Source organism: Patagioenas fasciata, chromosome 5, assembly GCF_037038585.1.
Source record: "Patagioenas fasciata isolate bPatFas1 chromosome 5, bPatFas1.hap1, whole genome shotgun sequence".
Classification (NCBI taxonomy): domain Eukaryota; kingdom Metazoa; phylum Chordata; class Aves; order Columbiformes; family Columbidae; genus Patagioenas; species Patagioenas fasciata.
In genome coordinates, this window is record NC_092524.1 from 52190690 (window position 1) to 52208804 (window position 18115).

Consider the following 18115-nt stretch of genomic DNA (forward strand, 5'->3'; position numbering starts at 1 on the left):
AGAACTGTATAAAAATGCCTTTGTGGCAATAAATGGCATCTACTACTTTCATCCTGGAAGAACTTGGTCTATGTCATTTGTCCGTCTCAACCGCAACAGCTCTATGAATTAATTCAGCTCTAGCTAAAGTAGCTATATGCAAATTATAGCTTTTAACTTCTGAAGGTGTGTAGTGTGGCCTTGAATTTAATGAACTTACCCTGGGAGGATGCATATGGTTCAGTATAATGACCATTGTAATGTAGCTGAGGTGGTGGAGGCATCATATAAGGCTGAGGCTTGGGCTAAGAAATAAAACATCTTATTGTTAGTTAAAAAGTCATGTTTTATTTTCAAAATAAGTCTTGAAGATTTTTTATATATAATACATAATACCTTATATTTTATAGATAATACACACACATGAAGTCTCAGTCTTAAACCATTTCTCTAAATCTGAAATGTAAGCTCCTCCTGTGAGGTCATACAAGACATAATTAAAAAAAAAAAAAAAAGGAAAAACTCAGAAGCACACACCCCCAACTCAAGAGTCTATCTTGCCATCTGACATCTAGGAGAATCTCCTAGGTGAGTCTCTTAGAGACAGAGCACTCAAACTAAAATATTCTTCATTGCAATTATTAGTATTTTAATTCCATTATTCAGATATTACATACCAGCTTTTTCTACAAGTCAGAAACAGTTCCTCAATACTACACTCCTCTTTTTCACTGCTCATTTTATTTCACTCAAGGAAACTAATGTCTGAACCAAAGTCAATTAAAATCCATAAAAATGCAAATATAAAACTTTCTGCTGTCCTTACCATAGACATCCTGGAAGAAGACCGCCTTCTAACAGGATTCACTGTAATGGGCTGGGTTTGCCTACAGAAGAAATTTTATGGAGACAAATGATTCTTAACAACACCAAGACCCATTTCAAACTTTGGAAAGTGCTCCCAAGCTCAGTTAAAACCACTCTACATTTCTTGGAGCCAGGCCTTGCATTACATAGTCTCCCCCAACAGTCTCAAAAGGAAATAGCTCTGTGCATAAACCACCATTGCAGATAGTATGAGAAGAATAGCAAAACTAGCATCAAAATACCTCAGTTATTTCTTTGCCTCCTTTCAATGAAGCATAAAAAGGAGATGCCACTGAAGCACTGCAGCAGGGTAGAAAAAGCAGTGGAGTAACTGGGGACTTGCTCCAAATTTGAGCCCCATATAAAATCTCATACTCTAAATTACCTGTTCTACAAGACCAGGCATCAGATATTTTACAGAATGTAATGTTACAGGAACTGGAAAGTGTGACTCTACTGCATGACCATTTGTTTGCTCTAACATTCAAGCTAACAGCAATAATTTTTCATAATTTGTTGGATTGCCTCCAGGATGTAAGGTTCAGAAATCTTAAGTTCCTTTTTCCCCACCCCAAACTGTGCCTGTATTCTGCATCTTGCAGCACCACAGAGGTCAAAAGACAGCTGAATAAATCACATGCAGGAACTGCCAGATTTCAGAAAGAATATGATTTTTCAGCTCACCCTTTGGGAAGTGAAGGACGAGAAAGGATTGGAAAGCGTGGAAGGGAAAGAATGAGGGAAGATTTCTGAGAGCCCTCCTCAGGTGGAGAGTCCAGGGAGTCTCTAAAGACAAGGTATGTACAGATAAAGAAAAAAAAAAACATCGGAACTTAATACAGGTGTGCATAAGACAGTTGTCAGCAGCAAGACCAGATGACAGGGAATTTTAGAGATAATCAGAAAAGTTTTTGAGGACTTTTCCTATCAATAAAACCATGCTGTGGTGAAAGGGTTAAAATAAGTAATCCTAGAGACTGGCATTCAACATGAAACTACATATCTGACATTATTCAGACAGCAATGCACAAGTCCCAGCAATGCAGTGCTACTACCAATATTTCTTATCCCACTCAAAAGACGGCGTGGTTTGCAAGCTTAGGGGTATGAGGTCTGCTCTGTTTGAAATTAATCTTACTCTTCTAAAATAAATTAGCATTAAACACACTAAGAAGTCATCAGTGCTACAAAATATTCCAGCCTTTCCACTGACCTCAGCAAATTTTGGACCAACCCCTCCATAGCTATCTTCTTGTGTACAGAGAAAAGGAATGGAACACTTGGGAAACATGCTTTTTTATGACAGACTATTCAGTGGGTCAAATTCTCTGTTCTTTGGCTCAAATAACTTAATCAAAGGAAAGCTGTATCAGTAGAATAACTCAAATTCCAGCCTTTGATTTACAAGTTGGAGAACAGCCCATTTAAATTTAATTTGATGAATTGTATTAAATTTGCTTTGCACTGGTGCTACTTGAGCTGTACGGATTCCACGGATATCCAAAGGACCACATACCTCTCAGCTGCCAATCCAGCACATTTCAGGAGTGCTTCACATACACTTCCCTCTCTTTTAAAGGCCTCTAGTGTGTCCTTTCAGAGCAGTTCACCCAAACCCAGGCCAAAATCCCAGTGATTCCAACAGCTCACAAACATCCTGGCAATAGTAGCCCCCAAAGCCACTGATGTCTGTCACAGCACCGAGATCCGGCTAAACACTATTACTTTTGGTAAGATTTCAATGCTTAATTTTTAACTCTGTTAGAAGGCAGAACATGTTTGAGAAACTAGTCATAAGTATTTTCTCAAGAAAGATTAAGAAAAAAGGCCCAAGTCATTAATTACTATCTTCTAAAAATGACAGTGAAGACATTACAGAGGTTATAAAAGATTTCACTTCCCAATAGAAGCTTCAAGGGCACCAAGAGCTGCGCTGATGCATTCTACTTACAGGCTGCATTTATTTAGTCTGTAAAATTTATGTCTAGCCACACACATCCTCCACACATATTTTGCTGTTTCCATATCTTCCTGCCAAAAAATAAAACCAAAATTTGCATATTAGGCCAAATACATATACCCATCACTTGTTTTCAGACAAACCATTGACATTTTTAATATTAAATTAGCATTGACTGATTTTGCCTTAATTTAATTTCATCACTGTCATGAGGTTTGCCTTAAAACTATACTTTGTGGGCCTGAACATGTACTCTATCCTAACAATTTTATTAGATTGATGAAAGTTGAAAGTAGAAGCTTTTTGCTGAAGACACTTTTATCAGCTATAACAGTAACAGAATTTGCAATGTGTGTATATATATATATATATATATATACACACATATATATATATAAAATACTGCAAGACTGTCAAGAGCTGCCTTCTTGACAAAGGCAACTGGTAGATGCTACATCAAATTAATTATTCAAGGAATGCCACTGCCCACTCCAGCAAAGTTCTAAGACAATATTTATCTTTAAACACCACTGATTTAAAAGTCAAAAAAAAAGCCAGAAATTTTACTGGAATGGTTGAAAGTTTTTATGACCACCTCAAACAAACCTGTCAATGTATTAAACATAACCAGTCAGATTTTTAATGCCTTCCTGTAGAAAGCCAGCCAGAGACAGTATTGTTATTTTTGACTCACTCATAGAGTTCGAAGTTGCTAAATATATAAAAAGTAGCTTTTATACTTTGTGTTAAATTAGTAGTCTTAATTTGTGTTTTTATTTATTTAGTGAAAAAACAAAAGTAAAGATCTACTCACAGTTTGGAATTGGATTGTCTCTTCTTTGTTTGCCAGCTCTAATGTGAAAAAGGATTTGTTGTGGGACATGTTGGCAATATCGTGCCACCTACAGACAGAAGGGACAGAACATGACTGGCAAGCTCTGATCTTCAAACCACAGAAAATGCAACTGAAGAACAGAACCACCACCAAGAATGTGGATAAATAAAAAGTTCATCAGTCTATCTGAACAAGTTGCAGAGCATCACTTCCATATCCATTAAAAAACTGCTGAAAGGAAATACGTACACGATTAACTCTTTTCAGGATGCACAACATGTACAGTAATAAGTTTACTACTTGTCTTCCACTTGAAATTCTGTCAAGTGTGGTGTTTTTTTTGTTGTTTTGGTGTTTGTTTGTTTGTTTGTTTGTTTGTTTGTTTGTTTGTTGTTGTTGTGGGTGTTTTTGTTCGGTTTTGGGGTTTTTTTAGGTCAAATTTAGTTATCAGTAAATTATGTCCTGACTGCTTGAAAGGAAACCACACATTCAGGGTGGGGGGAATCTACACTAAACAAAGCCATGAAGACATGATTATACATATCTTCGAGAACTCTCCTGCATATTGACAGATGAGAAAAAGTAAAAGTTAGATTGCAAGAAATATAATACTTTATATTTATTCAGTTTCCTGTCAAATATAAATGTAGCTTGATCCATTAGTATTATGTTAGTATAAATAAAGTCTATATCGTTGATTTATTAAAAGAACATTCTGCAGTGCATAAACACAGGGAAAAAGCATGATCTAGATACAAGATTCTCTCTAAAAAGTATTTATACCACTTCCATTTTCATTATATAGATGTGGCTGATAGCATGTCCTATAGCTACTTCACCATCATATGCATGAGGCAGAGAAACAATAATGCCCCCACTGTGATGTAGAAGAAAGATCCCTGAAGTTTAAGACTTTGGTTCACTGGCATTTATGGATGCAGTCACAAAATTACTTGAACCAATATGAACATAACACAGCCTTTGTAATTTGTATGCATGGGTCATCTGTCTGTCCTTTTTTGCCACCCGAAGACCATGATGTATCTATCCCTGGTAGAGCTGCCCATAGTCATGCAACAAATAAGCAACAGAGCAGAAACTGGATACTGGACTTGGAATATGAATACCTTCTGATGCCCTCCAATGTGCAACTTTTTCTGTATGTTTACAAGACTGCATCCACAATTCTTTGGGCCTCAATATTAAATATTTCCAAATGCTTCTGATTTTAAAAAGGAACTTCGGTTTTCAAACAGGTGGAAGCATGATATAGCAAAAAAATAACATGCATAAAGCCACTCACGCTATCTTAAGGAGTAACTCTCTAACAGATAAAAAGACATTTCGCTTTATGTGAAATGTACAGACAAAGATTTTTTCCTCTCCCTTACATGCTTGGAAAGTCAGACAGCAGAGCTGCTGTTGCTTCATTCTGCAAGAAAGCAAAGTGGGGCACTTGTACCACTCTACACAGTTAAAAAGAATTTGTCATCAGCTCTCCTGTCAGCAGCAGAAATGGACATTTTTGTGAAGGACAGTTAATGGTACTGAATTTACAAATCCTACTAAACAAAACCACTAACAGAAAGAACCACAAGTTGCTACTTTCTCTAAGCCCAGAAATTCGCCACAAGTTTCAGTAACTGTTGGTGTTGGACCATACAATTTCAAGATTCTATTAATATTCAGCCCCAAATTCAATTCTAGAAGATTAAAGTTCACTAAGAATAAAGCCTTTCTTGTTCTAACAATAAATACAGATTATTAAGATTAACTTTAAAAAAATCTTTATTTGTATTTTTTGAAATTTATTCCAAATTCTGTCTGAAGATGTCTGAGAAACCCCTGTTCAAGTCAGTAGGAACCGGGACATTTCACATGAAGACTGAATTTTAACTGTTAGGTGAGTTGCAGACACATCTATGTCTACAATTCATCCATCAGAACATTAAATAATAAACTAAAACAATGTATAAATCAAAAATAATGAAACAAATGTTATCATGTGACTCTCCTCTATTTCTTTTATATGTAATATACAAAAGGAACTCATGGATAATTTTACAATCGAATATTTCTAAGTAAATTGATGTGCCCATCTCAGGACTTAAGATGTTCTATATGCAGAGAAACGCTCAATTTTTGACTCACTAAATGTTTTGTAACAGTATAGTAAATGCTCACCACTTAGAATTAATCTGGCTTAAAAAGCATTCATCTTGCAGTCAACACATTGAAAAATTCTCATGGTATTCACTGTAGCATGACTACTACAAGTATGTTCAGGCTTATCAAAAGAATAAATACACATGACACCTAACAGTCATTCCTGCTAGTGAGGAACACACAAAAATGTGAAGTGAGCAAAGACATTTTAAGAAAGAATAATACTAACCTAAATACAACGGGAGGACGACCATTTTTGTGTTTGACAAAGATACCATCAAGACATGCTCCAATGAATATGTCACTTCCTTGGCTGTCCTGTAAAAAGTTGCAAAAAATTATGCAAATACAGAAAAAAGTCTTTGAAAGCAAAGTTACATAAGCAGCAATTACTTTTACAATTCTGGGGGAGAAAAGGGGTGGTGTGGTTTGGGGGTTTTATTTATTTTTGGCAGGAAGTAACCCTTTTTACATAGGGCAAATAAAGGAGCTGAGACAAAGATCAAAGCCCTGTTTACCTTTGCAGGATAGGTCTCTTCACCATAGCCCTCCATTCTCTCTACTTCTTGCATATATAACATTTCTGCATCAGGAGGAATAAGGCCTCTACAAATGAAAACAATGATCACATAGTACTGTCAATAAGAAAAAATCACCTTTGTTTCACTCTGACTGACACCGTCAAAGCTTGAAAAGCAACCAAAAACATCCAGACAACCATCAGATCATGCTGTTTTCATCAGTATCAATGGCTGATAAATTTGTCTCAGCCTTCATACTTGGATTCTAGTAACTTCTTTCCCTCAGGCATCTCTCATGGTAAACGGCAACAAAGACCAGTTAAAATTATCATCTCTGCTAACGGCAGCCAGTCATCACATCCTTCTTCATATCCACCTTTGTTAACCTATTTTCTCACTTTATCAGAATGATTATTCTGGCACACGTGTTCAAGACCCGAATTTCTCCTATTGCAGTATGCATGTTTATGACCAACATGAACTTTGACGCTTCATATTTCAGGAAAGCAAGGCTCATTTTCTAAATGCTGACAAAGTTTTAGCTGTAACAGCTTGAAAACATGAGAGGGACAAGATCTGTAGGGAAAGGTTGGTTTTTTTTAATTAGACCAACTAGCAAAGACAGTTTTCTCAGACTTGCAGCAGTGTCACAGGGATTAAAAGCTTGAGCTTCCCTACCTACATGACTTCTCTCATAAAAGACATTATCTCTATATGCAAAATCCTGTCATGCTCATTCTTATGTTTCTCAGTACCTTTTTCAATCATCCATCTCTGTTTCTTTACCTTTTCCTAATGTCATGAAGATTAAGCTTTCTTTGCTGAACCTTAACCATGCAATCCTGTTATGAATGTATTTCAAAGATAAATAAATTTGAAACTTTCAAACTGTTGTTTTCAAACAATAAAAACAGTAAGTATTACTCGCATACTCACAAACATTTTTCACTGATTAACTGAGAGAGAACTTAACTTGCCTTTGTCTTGCACTACTGCACCTTGGCTGCTGTTTACTGAAGACAATAAGCATTCTGGCACAGTGACTGTCTCCACATTTCTACTGCTCTCAGTATCTACCAATGTTGTTTATCAAGAAACATCCTTACTGGGGCCACAACTTCACATAAAAAAGTTTCAGAAACATCACACAGGTGAAATCACACTATTAATTGTGCCCTGTACTCTTAATTTTCAAGCAGAATCCTGTCATTTATTTTAAATGTCAATCTGTTCTCTTCTCACTTTCATTCAGCAAAAATTTATAACTTCAGTGCAGATAAACCAGTGCAAAACTCATTTAAATGGGAGGTGAAATTAGTTCAGCTGTTTCCTGAAATTCCCAAATTCCTGAGCTACTGAAGCAACCACAACAAAATTAAGCAATAAAGAGTTTTAGAAATGTTACCTGTACTTCTGATGTAGCAAGGCAACTTTTTGTGTTGCTTCTTCCAATATTTTTTCTTCTTGTAGCCAACCCTTAATGTAAGATAGCATTTATAGAATGAAATACAAAAAACTCTACAAAATTCAATGGTTACAGTTTTTTATACAGACAAATCAACCCTCCACTCTAGTCTTGGAGCTCAGATGCTGTAATATGCACACAAACAAAACCAAAAAGCACACTGTTTTGAAATGGCTTTATTCACTTTCCCATACCAATCACAAAATTATTTCCTGTGTAATACACAATAAAATCGAAAAAATCTTGCAACAACTTTGCTTCTGTGTAATATGAAGTATCACATCTCATTCCAGTCTCAAATAAAACCTTTACTACATTTGACAATCTAGGGAGAAGTAAACTAGATGGATCATGGAGTCTTTAATAATTATTTGCATTTAGCAATCTAAAGAGATTTAAATATAAATTTATCAATTTAAGAATATAAATTTCTCAGTCTAAAGTACTTACCACTGGAAACAAAGCAAATCTTTGTAGAAACTCCTGAGATTCATACTGATCATAGTCTCCAAAATCAGCTAAAAAATAAAACACCAACTTGGATTCAAACACACTTGTAACAAAATTATTCGATACCCAATTAACAGCAGCAGGATTTCCAAGTAGCAAATCTTCATCCTATTGAACTATTATATGAAAGTGAAACAATGGAACAAACTAACCAGCTGTGTTTATGAAGAGGAAAAGTAAAAACACATCCCATCTTTTTACCTTATTCAGAAAAAAATCGCAACACTCCTTGTGGACAGGGAAGGAGGAGAAATAATAAAACAATCTAAGTGTGGCTCCAAGCTCCTAAGTTCCTTGGGGTTTTATTTGTTTGTTTGTTTTTTAATCACAGAATGGTGGAGGTTGGAAGGGGCATCTTTGTCTCCTCCCAGTCCCAAGCAGGATCAGCTACAGCCGATTGTCCCAGAGCCTTCTCCAGCCACGTGTGGAATACAGAGGGTGGAGACTTTACGGTTTCTCTGGGCAACCTGTAACAGTATCTCACCACTCGTACAGCAAAAAACTTCTATTATGTTCAGATGAAATTTCCTGTGTTGCAATTTGTGAAAAGTCTGGCTCCATCTTCTTTACTCCCTCCTGTCAGACACTGAATGACGTGCAGCCCAGCACTGGCTGCAGCTTGAGCCTGCACCTGGACTCAAACGCTGCTCAGAGCACCTGGGGCACCTGGAGCAGCCTGGGCACCAGCTCCTTCTGCTCCCTGCACCCACACACGCAGCAAGGGCACCCAGAAGCTGTCCTGGACTGAAGGGCATGCTCAAAAGGGACTTAATAAAAGTTTTGATTTTAACAACAGTTTTGATTTTGCGTCGTGACAAAGAGCATCCCGAAGAATTTGCCTCTTTTTCTGTTTCCAGGTAAAAACTGGCCAAAGTTTCAAAGAGAAATGAAATGGTCTGAACTGGCCAAGTTATGCACCAATCTCCGAGGAGACGCTGTGGAACAGCAGTCTGTACAGAACAGCTGCTCCCAAATATATAAACACAATTCCCAAGTGTACAGATCCTATTTACATTACCACATATTCTTGCCCATAATAGTATAATTTTAGAGACACTTAGGAACAAAATTTGTATTAAGCATTGACAATTAATACGCAAGTTATTTATGATGAAAGGGGAGAGCTTGTGACACACTACACCACCACAGCACTTGAGATGAAGCAGTTTTTGGAATTAGCCTATTGCAATTATTTCAAATACAGATCATTCTTGAAACCAGTTCATTCAAAACAGCAAACAACTGCTTCTGTTTGTTCCCAGCTAAAATTAACTAACCTACCTGGTATAAGCTACTTCAGTCATCAGAGCACATTAATTTAGAACCTGCATTTTTTCTGAGTTGTTTTTTCACTGTGTTATCAACACATACAGTTTCTCCCTTACACAAGACTGAAAACAGAATGTGAAAGCTAAAAGGATAAATATTTTCCATCCGGAAAGAGGATTATATTGAAAGATTTCTATCAATAACTAACTGAGCAGAGAGAAATTTACACTGTCCAAAGACACGAAAAAAACAAAGCACGATTTTTTCAGTTGAAGACCATTAAATCCTGGCTTGGATTAAACAGATTCACTGTTATATAAACAAGGCACTAATATAATTCATCCTACTTCACTGGTAACCACATTTTCAAAAAGCATAATCATCATCTTTAACATGATACTATCAACAGATATAATTAAAAAAAAAAAGTTTTATTTACTGCTAATGATTTTTAAGTCCCTTTCGCTTTTGGCAGATTTACAATTCCTGTTAGATATACTAGAGTGGCATTCCCTGTGAAGCAATCTATAAACATGCTAAACAAAGCTGTTGCCGTTAAAAACTTTTTGAGATTTAAGATCAAACAAGCATGTTAGCAGGGAACACCAGGCCTGATCAGTGCAGACAGACATAGCACTGGTGGTTCTCTGCTGTATACTCTACCCCATCTGATCCCAGTTAATGAAAATGAAGAAGTCATTTTCATGTAGACATCACAGAGATGGGTCTCTGGGATTTTTGAACACGGGAATTGTTAACAGACTTGCATAATAACTTGAAATAATTTTAGGTGTTAGGATATTTGGGATAAAACAACTACTACTGTATATTCAAATTTGCTTATTGATTAAAACATGTCTCTATTGCTTATGGTGTCAGAAAACAGAGTCTTAATTAACAGAAACAGATGAAAGGTCTGTTGATGTAAGCAGATGACTAAAGCCTTTGCCGCAAAGGAACTTGTATGTCTAATTCAAACTCAACTCCTGAAAATAAATTTAGATACCCAGGTACATCTCTGAGGACTGCATCAAAATACCAGCAAGTTCAGGGCCACTGACCCCACTGCTCCCCCTCCTCAGCACATGTGACGTAGTTCTAAGGAGCAAGCCTTTCATAACTTACTGAATGGGGTCTTTGAACAATAAATAGAAAATATGTGATAGAAAAATATGTCACCAAAGTTTCTAATGCAACATTAGCTAATTGGCACAATTGCATTACTTACCCTGAACAGCTAAACCAGCCAGATGTATTGCTTGTTCCAGTGTGCAAGGAATGTTGCCCTCCAAGATATCTTTCTTTAATTGCAAATAATACTGATACCTACATGGGAAAAGAAGAAAAAGCTAACATGGGCTTCTTAATTTAAAGAGAGTGAAGATGAATATGCCGGCATTTCCTATTCCTCTCTGAATTCCCCAGTGTGTGAGCAGGGTAGGCTTCTTCATCATTCAGACCCATTATTTCATGGTCTTTGTTACCTTCTCCCCCAGCTTTCACATATCACTTCAGAATCAAGTACTGCTACTTCTTAAAGAATATCCACAATTTCTACCTACTACCATACCCTTCTATTTTTTTTTTTACCTCCTCCTTAAAATTTTTATTATCTCCTCTTTACAATGTTCAATACACTGCTGCTGTATTGCTGCATTCTCTTGCAACAGATCTAACATTGCACATCCCTTCAATCACAATGGTGACCTTCGTTTCTGCATTATGACTTCTGAGTAAATTTTGTTCTCCCTTTCAAGACACCATTTCTTTTCCTGGTTCATCTCTTGTATATGCAACCACTACTGGGTGTACCATTTGTCTGCAGTCTGAACTGCTATTTTCTTGCATTCTTCTGCCCCTTTCAGTCATCTATGGAACATCCTGTCTTGAGCCTAAAACAGTTCAAAACTCAAAAATATCATTATAATTACACAGACTCTGTAAAGAAGGATATTTGTCTTCTATAAGCCTAGTTTTAAAAGCTTCTTAACTTCCTTGTATTGCACGTTAACTCTTGTGAAGTAAGGTTTTATTACTCAGAACATGGAAATGTGCTGCAACTCATTCAGTGATTAGAAAGGTCTGATGAACTCCGCACAAATTTTCATCAGTCTAAAAGCCTGCTCTCTTCCCTTACTACGTAATGTCCTAAGAAATTAAATACAGTGCCGTTTTATAAATATTTTTTAGACTCTTTCTGGATCCTACTACAAAAAAAGCAGTATGCCACAAGGACAGCTCAGACTAAACCCAGGCCTTAAGAAAAAGAAAAGGAAAGAGCCACCACATATTAAAGCCTTTGGGGAAATAAATCTCCCCAGTCAAGCAGTAGAACGTAAGCTCTTTCCATAGAACTTCTATTAAAAGTAAGCATACAGATGAAGAATCTTCACACTACCTCGTCATGTAAATTCCTGCCTTCTACGTGGCAGCACACTGCAAAATTACTGTTAAAGCTCCAGCATAAACACCATATTCTTTAAATAAATGCCAGAGAAGAATATTGAAGGTTTTTCAGGCAATTCAGCTATTCAGTGCAACACCATGACATTTATCTTACTCTAATGCATCCTATTACATCAACCAGCACAGAATCTGAACAAAAGATTGGAAAAAGGACCACTCGAATGACTTTTTAAGCCAGTGAAATTGCTGTTAAAAAGTCCCAAACTTCAGAGTTTTCAGAAAGAAAATAATCTTAGAGAAATTGCACATAACCCAAAAACTAAAGCTGCCAAGCATTGAGCAACACGTTACAGCACCAGCGACTGCACCAAGAGGCCTATTTCCCTGACAACCTTTCACACCACAATTTATGTGAAAGGTGTCTGGCAACGTATTTTGGTACCAAAGTATATAAAGACAGTTTCATGTAACCACAGAATCAAGGAAGCTCAAACGACCTCTGAGCTATTATGTGGCTCAACTCCCTACTCCATGCACAGCCAGCTTAAATGGGTTAACTAATGCAAGCACATATTTCTGAACTAACAAATATATGCTTGTAATCCAGCTACTGTTTTTGTACTCATTTGCCTGTTAAAATTAATAATTAAATCAGAACAACTATATACATTAAGACACCAGAAGTCAATGTATAGGCCCATAGGAATAACTGGCTGGTATATGTGCTCAATTTTACTTTTCCTCTGCAGTCAGCACCCCTTGTGTGTTGTTCCCCTAATTCACATCACAATTCACATCCATCTTCATTGCCCAGTGATACATAGAAAATCACAAGCTGAAGCACAGCCTGTAGTTGCCAATGTATTGTACTGAAAGTACAGAAAGTCCTGAAAGCAAAATAAAGGAAAGCAACAATCTGCATGTGCTTTGTGAAGGATGGACGTCCCTGAAAGCAACATATGGTTCTTCAAAGCAAAAGAAGAGACAAACATGAAGGGACTAAAACAAGCAAAAGTGTGACCATGCAAGTATGCCTATTATTGAAAACAGGTTTGAACAGATTCCCAAGAATCCCAAAAAGTTAGTTGTTTGCTTAGTTTATCACATATCTTAAACATTCAAAAGCAAAAGAAATACACAGTTTGAACATAAATTCTACCTAAAGTAGCAGTGGAGGAGGGGAAAACAGACAATTCCAAATAAACCATACATTTCAGAATGCTGAAAGCAAAGTCACAGGCACATGTATGAAGTTCACCTGGTAATTTCCTGCTGAAGCTGAGAAACCGTAGGCACATAGAACACTACTCCAAAGTACACAGTTGGTTCCAAGGCATATTTGTCCAGCTGCTTTTTCAGAGGCTTGTCCAAGTCTACCCATCTGCGCTGATTCTGCTTATTATAATACCACAGACTGAAATATGTAATCTGAAAAAGAGGCATTTAAATGATGAAAAAAAGTTAATATTGTGACATTGGATAAAATATATTGTATGAAAGACTTGCTACTTAGAAATAAAGGTTTTAAAACACTGACTAAGGCTATGTGTTATTGAAAACTTAGAGAACTGAAGAGAACTTTTAATATCAAAAGCAGGCATTACTTCCAGATAAGCAATCCACATACATAAGGTTCCTCAACTAAAACATTACCAAACCTACTCGTGATTTGCAAACAGTCCCTGTCCATGTTGTGGCAACTCACACACATTTCTGTGCAACAGGAAAACTAAGGAAAGCAGGGAAGGTAAATAGAAAATGACACTGAGCAGCAGGAACACCAAGTATGGCTTCTCTGGGCAATGGGCAGGCAGGTTCACAGGGGATGCTGAGGAACAAAAGAGCACAGGACAGCTGGGCAATCCAAGCCAAGCTCATTAAAGCACACATATGGTTCATCCCAGCAGCAAGAACAGGAGCCGGTACAGCCGCAAGCGACCTTGCCTGAGCAGGCAACTCTTGACTAAGCCAAAATACAAACCCCAGTGTGCACTGAACAGACCACCCCAAGGGGCTGAGGGTTGTCCATCCCAAGAAAGTCAAAATGCCACTGCATACATCTCGAGCAACACAATATAACTTCGATTAGATCGCCCCTGAGAAGGGGTTTGGACCAGAACATTTTTCTGTCACTCCACAGTATAGTTCTGAATCCACACTGCAGAGCCACTCGTTCAAACTTAAATTTCTCCACTACATTTAAACTGATTAAAATCTGCTCCTGCAGCACTTATTCAGTTTTGGGCCAACAAACAGATGTGGAGTGAAAAAATATTCATGTCATTATCATACCCAAACTAGAAATCATAATTACATGGTTTTTAATTGAGGAGGGAGATAAGGGAATGTTACAAACTACCTCTGTACACATTTATATGGAAATTCTTCAAGTTCTTGCTACATACACATTATTGTATGTAGAAATGGTAGAAATACCAACAGCTTTAATCCAACACTTTTCTTTATATATTTTCAGATGTTTTAAACTTATACAAAATAAAACCACTAAGGATCAAGTTTTACAAAAGAAAGAACTATTCATCATAATGATTTTTTTCAATAATTTCTGTGAGTTAGATTTGGAAAAATTGCCTACCTAGCAAACGAAGTATTCATAGTTGTTTTCTTAGAAACTCCTGCACTTGGATGCTTTGGAGCAGAGATTTGAAATTCATTGGGGAGCAACATCTGGTAGTAGAGAAAGGCCCCTTCAGTGCTTTTCTGTGAAAACTCACCTGTATACACATCTGAAAATTCACATGTATACTTCTTAGTTTGTATTCTAAAGAGAATGAAGAGTCTACCCTGATGGGATTCTGGCTGCCCTTACGGTTTCGACAGGCTGACTACATGTCACGACCACGGCCCGCATCGGTGTGCTGCACCGCAGACTGCGCTGATAGCACTGGAGTCAATGCTCCCTACCAGCACAGAACAGCAAGTAACTCGGAGCACATTAAATTAATAATACCTCCAAATTAAAATTATTCTTACCATCTAATCGCAAAATCAGCATTCAGAAGATAAAAGAAAATGTTAAGATAAAGTCTGTCCATTTAAACCTTAACTGAGATCCTTTCTGCAAACTCTAAGATAACGCTGGTCCTATTTAATCAAAAGGTAGGCTGTAACGCAAAAATTAAATTGGATTAAAACTGTTCATAGAAGAAAAAAGCAGCTTTTCAGTATAGCAGAAGATATCTGGACGGAAGGTAGAATGCTGACATATGCAAAATAGTTTCATAGTTTGGAAAGTTTAAAAATCACCGCAGAGAAACAGACTGTGTTCCCACATCAGAAACACAGTTCTCTTGTAAAGTGAATCCTCAAGCCCAAATTTTTCACAGGTGGACACTGTGTTCTTCACTTCTGAATTCTGAAAGCCAAGAACCAAATTTAAGAAGTCATAAGGCCAAACAAAATATGGCTTTGAATACAAACACTATAAACAACACTGTTTTCTAAATTTCTAAGTCCAGGCACAGTTTGCTTTTACCTTAGGGAACATTTGCTTTTATTTCTGTGCTTCAATCCCCCAACCATGAGACAGAGTGTGTGGTAACTCCGCTAGCCTACAAGGATATTGAGAAGACATTATCTTAAGATTACATAAGATGTTAAGAATTACAACAGTAGTACCACACAAGCTCCATTAAGAAAGAAATTGTATGTTCACTGCAACAACACACATGGAAAAGGATAAAATGTACCAAATGACTACTCCTCAATCCTTCATGCAGACTGAATAAAAGGAATGCCTGTAAAAAGATGTATTTCTCTTTCATGGTAAGACTTTTACCACCGCGTGCACAATGACAGGAGCCAAAGTCAGACTGTGATGCTGACATCTCGTCACTTCCAAGTGTTACAGATGTAATGTATACATAATGCAAGACGGTAAGTAAACTAGAGGACCAAAAAAATGAAAATAACAGTTAAAGTTGAACTATATGCCATGAGCTACTTGATCTCACTTGCTAGGAAGAGCTCAGAAAAGCAAACCCGCTGTGCTGGGCCAGCCCACCAGCCCCAGGCTGGGCACGACCTGAAACACTGAACCACAACCTGCTGGGGGTAGCAGCAGCCAGGGTAGAGACAATAACCGAGGGGTAACAGCTATGGAAGCATGCCAGAAAGGCTGAAAACCTTCTACAAAAGATACCACAGAAACACTTTTAGAAACAAACTAAAAACGTGTGCAAAAATTTCTAAGCAACTGTCTGAATAACTTTTATCTGCAGCCTTGGTTTATTTAAGCCTCTAAGCAGCACAGACGTGCAACAGAAATGTATGGAGAGAAAGAGCACAAACTTGTGTTAACATCACAACTGTTTCAAACTCTCTGATGTAATATACATCTGGTTCTACAGCCTGAAGTCCAAACCAAATGTATAGCCTATTTTTAAGACATCATGGTCACTTGCACTGGTGTGTTTCTTTAAATTGCTGACCACTTTTTCTTGCCTACGCACAGAACTCAGTAGTTACTGGCACAACAGACTAAGAAAAATGTTTCTATGTTTTAAAATACCCTCTGGAATCCAGTATATCTTTAAACAAGATTTTTCTGCCACGGTATTTTCCCTTTCAAACTCCTCCAATCTGGACTATTCAAAATAAAATGGAAAGCCAAGCAAAACCCTGTGGACCAAAGCTTGTCTTCTGACTTGTATGCAAACCTTTCACTTGACTTCAAGGGCAGAATTTGATCCTGTGAATATTCAGAGAAGTCTATGTACTCCAGAATATTCACACTGATTAAAATAGAATCCAATTTTATTCATTGCTAAAACATTTTATTATTAGTAGCTCAGGACAACACCCAGTTCTAAAAAGCACGTCGTGATATAATTCTTAAAATATGTTAAGCTGTTAAGATTAACACTACTTTGAGGTTCATTTATTTTAGTGACTTATTCATGGCCCAACCCTTTTGAAGAAAATCAGATAGAAATAAAAAGAACATACGATTTCTGCACAGCTACTTTCTACCTAGCTGCTTCCTGTCACTGTGGGCAGGAATAGCAAGCATTTTTGCATAAATGTTTAAGAGTTATCAAGAATGCAGAAGTACCAAAAGCCCAGTACAGCATTTCAGCTCACAAGTTGGTGGGAGTGACTTCATCCATGAAGTCAACCAGGCTTCCTTAGCTAAGCTGAGGAGCTTCCTCAGCTATGAGTGCCACAAAACTACATTATAGTGGGTGACTATATTCTGTCTTTTGACATGATGTATGATGAGAGTCAGAGAAGTGGGGCTGATCAGTCCAAAGAAGAGACTAAAGTAAAATCTTACTGTGGGCTTCAGCTGCCGAACAACAGGGTTTAGAGAAGACAGAGCCAGACTCTTCTTGGAAGTGCTCACTGCAAGTATGAGAAGCACTGGGCACAAGCTGCAATGTGGGAAATTCCAATTAGATCAGAAAAAAATTCACAAGACGACTAGGCAGACACTGGAACATGTAGCCAAAAAAAGGTGTAGAATCTGTATCCTTGGAGGCACTTAAACTCACTCAGGAATCCCTGAGCCACCCACTCCAAACCGGCCTTCTGGAGCAGAGGGCAGGATCGCTCAACCCTCAGAGGTCCCTTCCGACTTAAACTACTATCTGAATCTACATTATTATGGAATTGGTGCTGACAAATAGAAACAGCTTACTGAGAAATTATTGGATGTAAATTAAATAACACTCTTTTTTTTTAAGTGTTATCTTTAACAGACCCATTAAAAACTGATCATAAAATCTTAACATTCTCATCAGTTTCTACATCTATTGAGGATACTTTGCTGTTCCTCACCTGTTTTATAATTTGAAATTGAATCTATGAGATAGTCCTTCCCTGTACCAACTGCCTGATATTAGTTAGTTACAACTAACTGCTGCACTTCATTTTGTTTTCCTTAATATGGGTCAACCTCATCTCTAATGTAATTCCACTTTGGCTCTAATCTAAACATAACTCGTATATATCAGTTGTTCTGATTAGCAGTACACAAAAACATTTTAATATAGGATCTCAGGGTCTATTTTGGTCACAATTTACACTATCTAGAAAAGAAATAAAAATGGTAAATTCATATGCCAGATATCAGATGTGTGTTATCTTCTCACTTGAGCTTAACAGCACCTATTATG

General features: G+C 37.2%; 1 protein-coding gene across 2 annotated transcripts in view; it reads right to left on the reverse strand.

The window, feature by feature from the left end:
* The window catches only part of PTPN21 (protein tyrosine phosphatase non-receptor type 21), a 47441-nt gene that overhangs the window by 18606 nt on the left and 10720 nt on the right, over window positions 1–18115 (reverse strand). The window contains exons 3-13 of one of the 2 annotated variants that reach the window (XM_065840067.2): window positions 13237–13406; window positions 10801–10898; window positions 8244–8311; window positions 7734–7804; window positions 6326–6413; window positions 6037–6125; window positions 3621–3708; window positions 2798–2877; window positions 1531–1632; window positions 806–866; window positions 200–284 (exon numbers count right to left, since the gene is read on the reverse strand). In XM_065840067.2, coding sequence (XP_065696139.1) covers window positions 200–284; window positions 806–866; window positions 1531–1632; window positions 2798–2877; window positions 3621–3708; window positions 6037–6125; window positions 6326–6413; window positions 7734–7804; window positions 8244–8311; window positions 10801–10898; window positions 13237–13406 — 1000 coding nt within the window. The remainder of the gene's footprint in view (window positions 1–199; window positions 285–805; window positions 867–1530; window positions 1633–2797; window positions 2878–3620; window positions 3709–6036; window positions 6126–6325; window positions 6414–7733; window positions 7805–8243; window positions 8312–10800; window positions 10899–13236; window positions 13407–18115) is intronic. The other variant, XM_065840068.2, reaches the window with a different exon arrangement.